Source organism: Pagrus pagrus (genome assembly GCF_965226575.1).
Source record: "Pagrus pagrus genome assembly, chromosome: 14".
Classification (NCBI taxonomy): domain Eukaryota; kingdom Metazoa; phylum Chordata; class Actinopteri; order Spariformes; family Sparidae; genus Pagrus; species Pagrus pagrus.
The window spans coordinates 20,022,321-20,033,071 of record NC_140198.1 but is presented as its reverse complement, the minus strand read 5'-3'; the positions used below and the strand labels follow the sequence as shown (position 1 = coordinate 20,033,071).

The 10,751-nt window shown below is 40.1% G+C and overlaps 1 protein-coding gene across 1 annotated transcript; it reads left to right on the top strand.

Moving 5' to 3' along the window:
- Nucleotides 1–3,229: 3,229 nt before the first annotated feature.
- LOC311269319 (multidrug and toxin extrusion protein 1-like) lies at nucleotides 3,230–10,082 on the top strand (the record flags this gene model as incomplete). The annotated part of the gene is made up of 16 exons (XM_084373396.1): nucleotides 3,230–3,415; nucleotides 4,807–4,908; nucleotides 5,045–5,113; nucleotides 5,242–5,390; nucleotides 5,531–5,573; nucleotides 5,707–5,751; nucleotides 5,929–6,026; nucleotides 6,179–6,276; nucleotides 6,896–7,077; nucleotides 7,210–7,318; nucleotides 7,533–7,608; nucleotides 8,063–8,132; nucleotides 8,228–8,360; nucleotides 8,454–8,548; nucleotides 8,749–8,812; nucleotides 9,823–10,082. The coding sequence occupies 16 exons, from the start codon at nucleotides 3,230–3,232 to the stop codon at nucleotides 10,047–10,049; spliced, it is 1,746 nt and encodes a 581-aa protein (XP_084229522.1). The 3' UTR covers nucleotides 10,050–10,082.
- Nucleotides 10,083–10,751: the final 669 nt, after the last annotated feature.

Here is a 10,751-nt window from a genome sequence, read left to right as displayed (position 1 = left end):
CATATTTACGTGTGTGTGTGTGAGTGTGTGTGATTCAGTGAGCGTGTGGTTGGGATGGGGGAGCCGGAGGAATACAATTTGGTGGGTGGGTGGACCCGGTGGGCCTTGCTGCATCACTGAACCAGGAAAATGAATGAGAGCCTACGCTAGGTGTCACCCCCTTCCTCCCCCGTTGGCCTCCGCTAATTTCCCTTTCTCTTTTCTGATCATCTCTTCTGCTGCTGGCCCCAGAGGCACAGAAAACAGTTGAAATTGCAGAAATTAACTGAGTGTTTGACAGTATGTTCGACTGTATGTTGCAGGGTTGCTTGACTGTGTTTAATGACTTGAACCAGCTGAAGGAGAAACGAATGTTTGTATCATTTGATTAAATGATTAGAAATCCATTCAAAGTTCAGTGAAGCAGCCTGATGTGCCAGAAATTTGGAGCGTTTGAATTCAAACAGGAGCAAAACAGCACCACCCAATGGGAGGTTCTCATGGCCACAAGCAGAGAGTGGGGCGCCTCACTGAGAGGTGTTACTATGGGAGGAAGAATATTGCACACTGCATGAAAAGGTGACAAGCATGTGTGTTGCTTTACAGTGACGGACTCAGTGATTCACCTCAGTGAGGGGAAATAAAGTGTCTGAGTGAGAAACACAACGTCAGATCTTTCTGTATCGCTGCCGTCATGAAATAGTTTGACAGCCAACAGCAAAAGTTAGTTTTCACCAGAAGTCCTATAACTGTAGATAATGAAACACCAAAATCAAAACTATTTCCTTTAAGTCACGTGTTCGCAATAATGTACTTAACTAATTGTTTTAACTCAATTACATGAGCCTGATTATGTTATTTCATGTTTATATAAAGGCAGGCATCTGTGGAAGTCAATTTGTTTGTTGTGATCATCCAAATTCTTAAAAAATGGATATTGTTAACATTCAGTAAGGGTTAGTTCAGGTTCCAACAAATACTGGTGTAGGGTTGATAAATATGTTAACTGACATTGACATTTATGATGGAGTCACTGGAGTTAATACGTTTTTATTAGAAAAACTGTTTTAAATAAAGTTAAGGATAATGGTTGTTCACATACTTACCATCCTCCGACGATGATTTCTTTCTGGTGAAGGTTGAGATCAGCAGACACACTCCATGGTCTTCTTGTAAAGGTTTATCTTTAGACATTTCTTAACTTATTGTGCATGTGCTATGCTTATGATATAATTCACAATGAATGATTGTATATTAATGCACACTGATATTCTCGTGCTTCTCTATTTCCAGGTGAGCAAAAGTGATGAAAAGATGTATAATAGTAGCAACACAGATGAACAATGAGTACGTAAGAGTGACAGTCTCTTCATAATGCAAATATGAGATTTATATCAGAGTTTTGCAAGTTAAATGAAAGTGCACGTTGCGTGAGACAATGCTCCATCTAAGACGGTCAGTAGTTTAACCAGGATACAACTTGTGTGCTTGTGCAGAATCTTTCAGGTGTGAGTGTGTTTGTTTTGAGAGTTGTTGTCTTGTGGATGAAAATGAGGCTGCCACTGTTGAGACACAGCGGTTGCAGACTTGGAAACCCCTAGAAGGAGTTTGGTGGCACGTGTACGTTTTTTTCTTTGGTGGATGATCAACAATGTGTTGCCATGCTAAATGTCTACGGTGGGTGAATCAGTTATAAATCTATTTATTTCATTTTTATTTCAATTGTAATCAGTAAATGAGTATTAATAATCTGATATTCTGGAAATCACACGTTAAGTCTCGGGCTGCTGTTTCAGTTGTGGTTGGATAGAATAGAGTGACTTTGAGCTTATAATGTTCAAACCATAAGCATGTTTAATTTGATATTATCCCTGTGTACATTACTTTGTTTCTTAAACCCTGTGTTTTGTGTCTTTCGTTATAATGTCTGCTTATTTCAGCCCACTGATAATGCTACCCATTCCACCATCAGTAAAGGATGTTAACGGCATCAGGTGGATCGGCATAAAGGAGCGAAGAAAATGTTATTACCTTATGCACACCTGGAAGTCTCTTTTGTGTCACAGTGTGCAACAGAATGCCTGTTGTGACAAGCGTTGCCAGATCGGTTTGATGTTATCCAGCCCAATAATTGCTCCAAATCTGCCCAAATTAATAAACAAAAATGTCCAAATATTTTCAATAGTAAAGAACTCAAATGATTCATAAACAATAGCAACAGTAAATTGTGATTCATCACAATTTTTGTCAATATGAATAATAAAACAACAACTCAGGTGCGCATGACGCAGATAGGAGGCAACATTGTACAATGCAACTAGAAAACTAATTTCCATTTCTGCCCTCTGCTTTCAAAATAAAGGGACAGCTCAAATTACAACAACAATAGGTTTTATCTAACCTGATAAACTGCAACAAGCCTTGACTGTATGCCAACTTAAAGTAATTTATGTATTTCTAAACCAGCCCAAATCCTGTCCACCTGCCCAAGCCCCATTTTCACCCCAATTTAGCACAATGCATCCCAAAACCATCCCAATTGGAGGGAAACTGCACACGCTGGCAACACTGTGACAGTAAATCATGCATCAGTGGTTTTGCAGAATTGCTAATTGCGAACATTTGCTTGTAGTTATGACTAAAGTAAAATGGCTTCATGTGCCAAATATGCCCGATATGCAGAAAAAAGGAGCAAAATATAATTTAAACCCCTCATTATGGTCATAGGAGACTCTTACAAGACGGACTTTCATAAGACAAAGTTTTTCTACTTTATTCTCTACAGTCAAATTGTCATAACTATCAATGCCCCGCTAGTGGCAGGGTTAAACAGGATGAAAGCCCTGTTACTCATTTAACGTGTTTGATTATGTGCATTTGCATTCACGCGTTGACCAAAAGCGTTTAATTCCTGTGAACTGTGGTGAAACGGTGAAGATCTGTGACGCTCCACAGCAGCTCAAAGGAAAACAACCAGCTTCGTTTTGGCAGCGTTCCTGGAGGAGTGCACAGCTTGTTGGGTCGGGGGTGGAGAGATGTGACTTGTAGCAATGCCCCGGCATAATGTACATGCCCACTCTCACGGACAGAGAGCAAGGTGGGTAGACACTGCCTTGGTTATTGATTATTACCCAGGTAATTGGTTATTGATTACTCCCAGCCTTCTTGTCTGTGTCCGAAGGGTATTGTACTGTACGAACATCATTCAGTTTGGGATTGAGTTCTGCTTTCTGCCAAACCTCATTTCAGTATGGAAGATTTAGCTACAAATAAAGCCTGTAGAGGAGTAAATGGACAGGCCAAAACAGACGAATCACCTCCTGCTGCTCACAGTGTTGACTCATGCTGCGGATCCTGGCTGAAAAACATCAAGCTCTGGGTACCAGCGGCCTACAAGAATGAAACAGTTCAGTTTTTGAAACTGGCAGGACCCGTGGTAAGACTGTGTTTAGATGTGATAAGGGTCTAATGGTACTGAGCTAAAGTCTGCAACATTATTCAGTGTATTTTTCTGTGGCTGTTGGAATTGAGACCAGCTATTTTTTAGTAGTTGGCAGTGAAGGTCACTTCTTACCCTGATAAAAATGAATATACGTTTATTTGAATACAAAATGCCTTAATCGCTACTTTACTTTTTAACATAAGGATTGTGCTTTACCAGTGATTATTTTCAACTCGCCTCCTGCTATAACAGGTTAATAACTTCAAGCAATTGGAACAAATTAGAGAAACAATTTAAAAAACTAAAACAGATTGAGCTAGAGGTCTCTAGTTCAATCTGTTAACATGTAGTGTTAACATTACTTACCATTAATTTGTGTAGATAGTGTTTTTAGCATTTTTGATCATTTTGACAATCACTTCACTAGCGTGGTTAGCCAGTCTGCTAGTCTGGCCAAGCTTTAATGTTTGACACAAGACAGCGTCAGTCAAATTAATTTTTGTCAGCTCTTCCAGGCACTGAGAGTAAAAAAAAGAGCCAAAGAAACCAAACATTAGCTAATCCCTGAAATCAGTGTGTGAGCAGTGAAGTAACTAACTTAACTTACTACTTTTAGAGTTGGCTTACAGTAGTCTCACAAAGCCAGACCTCCAAAGCACTGGAGGAACTCTACAGTACCGTTTCCTTTTCCTCCAACTATGGTTATCACCCTACGGTGCTTTTTCACCCTAATGATTGTGAAAAGTGTAGTAACTAACTTTAGGATGAAAAAGCACTGTAATCATTAAGGTTTGGGGCAAAGGTCACATCAAAGTAACAGGAAGGTAAGTTTAGTGCAGCTTGTGAAATGTCATACTACACTGTGTAAGAAGAGAAGTGAGATAATGAAGCAATATTTTATATTTACCATAAAAATGAGGTACAGTTGCAAGTGGCTCCTTAACAGAAAGATTTTGTGAGGAGAAAAATCATTCAGCAATTCAGAGAACCCAACACGTATCCACTGACTCCCATTCAGCTCACAAACCCAGAAGTTGATAGACGAGGACATTTAGTTTCCTTTTGTGCAAACCTTTTGATGCCAAAGGCTGTCAAGAACCTACACGAGCAATCACGGGAACTATTTTCTCAAGAAGAAAAGGTAGTAAAGACGTTTAGAAATACAAAGGAGCTGCAGCAAAACCAAAGCATAACACACATCAGCTGCCAGAGCAAATAAAACCTTTTTCTTGCCTCAGAGCTTTTTGAAACAATGCTTTTTTTTTTTTTTTGCAGGAATAATGAATCAATCAGTTACTGTATGTGTTGCATGTGTAGTTAAATATTTCATTCATGTTTGGAGAAGTTAATTTATGTTTTGTAGTCAAGAAAACTTTGTTTATCAGTTTATTTCACAGTTGATGAGCTACTTAATCGGCTTCGTCAGCATGGTGTTCTGCGGTCACCTGGGGAAGACAGAGCTGGCGGGGGTGGCGTTAGCAATAGCGGTGAGTTTTGTTTCTGATTTGATGGACGTTCCACTCTTAAGGATAACGTTTTATAACGTAACATCATTGAGACATTTATGTATCCGAGCATGATTGTCTCTTCTTTCTGGACTAATAATATTTCATTTCCATACAGGTGATAAATGTCACAGGCATTTCCATTGGCTGTGGTTTGGCATCAGCATGTGATACAGTCATATCTCAGGTATTCAATTCATTTTATTTATATTATACATTAATATTTATATTACTGCCGTGTTCACAGTATGCTCTTTTAGATTTGTTTTCCTGTCTCAGTGTTATTTCCCCCTTTTTCTGACCCCTTTCTTGCAGACTTACGGGAGTGGTAACCTAAAGCGTGTAGGAGTGATACTCCAAAGGGGAGTTTTAATTCTGCTCTTAGCCTGTTTCCCCTGCTGGGCCGTCCTCATTAACACTCAGCCCATTCTGCTGGCTGTCAGGCAGAGCCCAGAGGTCGCCAGGTGGGTCATATTCACTTCAAGCATGCCGTTGTATCACATCAAATTCTACATTTCCACTCGTAACTCATGAATCAAGTTATTCACTGTGATATTTTTTTTTTGCACATTTCAATTTTCCCTTTTTTCTGTCTGTCATTAAGACTCTCCCAGCTGTATGTGAAGATCTTTATGCCGGCTCTGCCTGTGAGTTCAGCCTTCTCCACAATTTTACAAAGTGTCATTTGTATCTCCATCCATAAACGCTGTATTGAGTGCTTGTTGTGTTGCATTATTGATCTAATTAACCCCATTCATCACCTCATGTTGGATTCTGCAGGCTGCCTTCATGTACCAGCTGCAGGGGAGGTATCTTCAGAATCAGGTGCATTTTCAATCCATTCAAGACCACTGGTGTGACACAAAATAGTGACTAAATTTGTAATGAGATCATTTTGTGCATGTGGAAAAAAGCACATATAGCAAGATAGTAATAAACAGCAGGAGCACTAATGCGTTGAAATGGCGAGTCTTTTTTTTAACAGCTTGCTTTGGCTCACAGGGCATCATGTGGCCTCAGGTGATATCAGGAGCCGTGGGGAATGTCTTAAATGTAATAATCAACTACATCTTCATCAGTGTTCTCGATCTAGGGGTCGCGTGAGTACTACTATACCTGTAATAGTGTACTCTGTCAGTCATAATCTTTAAACTAATCACAGCATCAATAGTCAACTGGAGTATTTATCTTAAGACTCATTTGTATCAGTGGAAATGACTGTATGCTTTGTTTTTCTATGTTTCTACTGAAGTGGATCTGCAGCTGCCAATTCTATCTCACAGTATATCTTGGCCGCTTTCTTGTTTATGTACATCTGTTCCAGGGGACTGCACAAAGCTACATGGGATGGTAAGTTCCCGTGGTAAACATAATGTTTAATTTGACCATTACTTCCAAATGAATTCTTGAAGGTTTCTGGAAAAAGTTTGTAATTTGGTGCTAATTATCAGGAAAATTAAAAAAACCCATTATCGTTAACTTAGTTAGAGGAATTACTCCGTTTAAACGTATTGCAGACCTGCAAAATAAAGTGTTAAAATGTTGAAACATCTTCTGTCCTAATGACGTGATATCAGTATGTGTCTTTCTATCAGTGAAAACTAATGACACTGCTACCAGCTGTACTAATGCTAACTAGCAGATGCTATCATGCTAACATGCTAAACTAAGATAAGAAACATGTTAAATAAACCTGCTACACATTAGCATGCACAAATTGCATTTGTGAGTGTGTTAGCATACTGTTGTTAGCATTTAGCTCAAAAGCACCTAGCCTAAGAACAACCTCTTTTCGCGAACAGAGAGCAACAGTAGCTAACGTTAGTCTAGAGATGGAGTCCGCTAACAGAAGCTAATGACCACTGTCTCACAGTTCTTCAGTGAAATGGCAGCATTACATGTTTGCATGTCGTCGTATAGGCTATAAATACCCTGAAACCATCGTACCTCCTTTTATCTGCCGCTGCAGGTTGGTCAAGAGACTGCCTGCAGGAGTGGGGTCCTTTCCTCAAACTGGCCATCCCCAGCATGCTGATGCATTGTCTGGAGTGGTGGCTGTACGAGATCGCAGCGTTCCTGGCAGGCATCATCAGTGAGGTTGAGTTGGGGGCTCAATCTGTGGTTTATCAGCTGGCTGCGATGGCGTACATGGTAACTCCCTCACATTGTTTTTTTCTTGTAGTTAGGTTGGACTGATGAAGTCACAGAACACAATGTATGCGAGTGTAATATTTGTGTGGATACCTGAATGGTTTGTATCATTCACCTCTTCCTGTTCTACAGTATCCAATGGGTTTCTCTGTCGCTGCCAGCGTTCGGGTTGGAAATGCTCTTGGTGCTGGGAACACAGATCAAGCCAAGCTGTCCAGCAAGGTCTCCCTCATCTGTGCATGTATGAAAAAGATATGTGGCCTGGAGAAATGTCCACCACAGTGGAGGCAACGGCTGCTGTGTCGAATTGTGTTACAGAGGAGAGCCTTTTCAAAGTGCCATGTGTTACCCATTTAAATAATCTGTTCTCCTGAGTCTCTTCCACTTGCTAATTCACATTATGCACTAATAGTTACCACTATTATCTAATAACGTTCTGTGTTTCTTACGCACAGTTACTGTCTCGTGTTTCTTCGGAGCTTGTCTTGGTGTTTCTAAGGATGTCATTGGTTACATTTTCACCACAGAAAAGTGAGTACAGATTCTGGCACCTAACCCAACACTCAGGGGTTTGTGTTGACTTACACCTCATGAATAATAGCTAACAGAGAGACCTTTGCACAAAGTGTAATTTGTCATGTGTTAATCGACACCGATCCTTGACAGCAATGTGAGTTTGGATTTTTGCACTGTCATGGTTAATTTAGTTACTTAATGTTAGCAAACAGGACTTCAGATTAACTTTTCTCACCCAGGCCTACAACCGGAACCGAACAGAATTTAGTTATTGTTTTTTTACTTGGTTATGATCATCTGTAGTAGTTAGTTACAAGTAGTAGCATTCATGGCATACGTACAAAGACGCCCAAGGAAAGATCTCTTTTCGTCCCATATACGCTTTCTATCGCTCGGGATGACCTGACATCAAAAATATATTCGGATCAGTTTTGCGCTCACCTGTCTTTGTTTTTGCATTTGCTTTTAGAGACATTATTCAAAGGGTGGCTGTTGTCATGCAGATGTACGGTTTCATCCATATTTTTGATGCCTTCGCGGTGAGAACTTTTTTCGTGATAGTCAGTCATGTTGAGCAAAATAAACCTGACTTGTTGCCGCATATTTTAGATTTCCCTTGGTTTTACCTCCACAGGGTGTGACGGGAGGCATTGTCAGGGGGGCAGGGAAGCCAGTGGTTGGTGCTGTGGTTAACTTGGTGGGTTTCTACTTCATTGGGTTGCCAATTGGAGTTTCTTTGATGTTCCCTGTTAAAATGGGCATTGTAGGTGAGAACAGATTAAATATTTTTACGGTTAGTGACAATTTAATCATATTTCCAGTCAAATGAATAAACTGTCCTTTTTCCATCTCTGTTGCAGGGCTGTGGACGGGGCTTTTAATTTCCGTTTTGACACAGTGCATAGTCTTTGCACTTTTCCTGTGGAAACTAAACTGGAAGAAAGCCACTGAAGAGGTGAGTAACTCTACTGAAGACATTCATGAGTGTTACATGAGGAATGCAACTACTTCAATGATTACAGTGCCATTGCTATCTTGGATAAAACTATAATGAACTTACGTGTGTGCAAATTCGACAATGTGGGCAACATGTGACTATTGTGGCCTTTGTTTCTAAAACATGATGTTGTTACTGTCTTAAATATCTCTGAACAGGCGCTGGTAAGAGCAGGAGTCAACATCCTGGAGAGGAACAAGATCTTTGGGATAGAAAACGAGGGTAAAAGGGTTATTATTTTACATCCTGCTATATACTGATATCTTCCTCCTAGGAACTATTCAACAAGGTCTCATGGGATGACATATAAATAGCACACCACTTATAAGGACATTGCATTTTAAGCTCCTCACGTGTCATTTAATACCGTCCGCATTTTAGTTTTTACCGTGCAGAAACGCATGGTAACCTTTTTGACGTGGTTAACTGTGAAACGGTCACAATTTGGTTATCTTTAAACACCAAAACTAATTGGGTGTATGAGAAGTTCATGATTTATGTTAAAAAACAACTACTTGACATAAGTTAAATACAGATCACTTGTGAATGCAAAGTTTAGATCGCTCAGCATTGACTTTTGGTTTCACACAGTATAAAAACCACTGTCTCCTCTTGTGTTTGATCCATCTCCCCTCCTCCCTCCGTCCTCCTTCTAGCTTTTCCCCGCACACCACACACAAGATATTTGGAGCATTAGCAACGTATCCATATAACCAAATTTAATGTAGCTGTTGTCATATTTTCGATTGAATTTAGTTTTTTTCTACTCAATGTCTCCATCATCCTCACTGTCTATGGGCCTTTATTCAACAGGCCCAGTAACAAAAAACTCTACTTTGACCCACACATAACCTAACTAGTAAAGTGTTTTCATTGTCATATCTAAACTTGTACGTACTGTAAGTAAAATCAGTTTCTTGAACATTTTAATGGTAAATGGAAATAATTTGCCTTGTGATATGGAAGAAAACATTGGCGTTTCCTAGAAAATAACAACACAATGCAGAAGCCTACATATATAGCAATTACAGCCCCCTTACATCCTATTAGGTTTTTTCGCAGACCAGTGCTGAATGACCCAAGACCCTTTACCGGTCCACGGCCTACTTCGGGAACCCCTGTTCAATGTCACCTGACATTTTTTTCTCGTGTTATTCATATGCTATTTGGTGGGACCAGGCTGTGCTTTTACACAACTAACATTACGCATGTATTAAAACTCTCACTCACAGCCCTTGACTTGGATGAGAAACCTGCCCACAAACAGACCAGCTTCGGTTCATTGAGTCCAGTGGAGGGGAAGCTGGAAGAGCTCAGCGCGGGTCAACAGACCTCAGATGACATGGCTCTGTCAGTCAGGCAGCTGGTGTTTCGAAGAGGCCTCGCTGTGCTGCTCATGTTCGTCATCCTCGCTGCTGGAGTCTTCATCAGTGAGCTGCTCACCAGACTGCTCGATTAAGACGAGTGATCGTTATTAGATCACATGTGCAGCACGAAACAAAGCTCTGTGAGATCGAGGGTACAGATGCATCGTAGTGTCTAGCAGTAAAGCATTTATTAGCCCCAAGATGTGCTCGAGGTTCTGTCTGCAGCCACAATTTTGGGCGTGACGAGTTTGAGTGACTAATATTACAGAGAAGTAGCAGCCTCCATTTTACAATAGTGGCCCATCTGAAGCAATTTGTAATGTAAATTCTATTCCGTGCTCCAAGATTTACAGTTTCAGGCACTGATGATGGGAAATATCTGCATGAGAATGACTGTTAATTAATGAGTAAATGCAATTAGGGGACATTTTCATACTAAGTGGAATTTTTGCAGTTTTGAATACAACTTATATTACATGTCACTTTTTAAGCTCTTAGTTGCTCTCATCTGTCACAGGCACTTTTGATGTTGTTACTTTAGTCACGTTTTGGAAAGTCTAAGAGGAAATATGACGTAAATGAGGCAGCCAATGAAAAGCATCGCTGAAAAGATACTGTATAGACGTGTCTCCTTTATATAAAACATGCTGTGTAAGATGAGCTCCAATCAAGACACTGATGAAATATATGTTCTCATTACAAAACGTATTCTGAATGGATGCCACAATTAGAAATACCGTGATTAAAACCTATATTTAGGCTACAGCACATCTGTGGACGTGCGCTTTCATCAT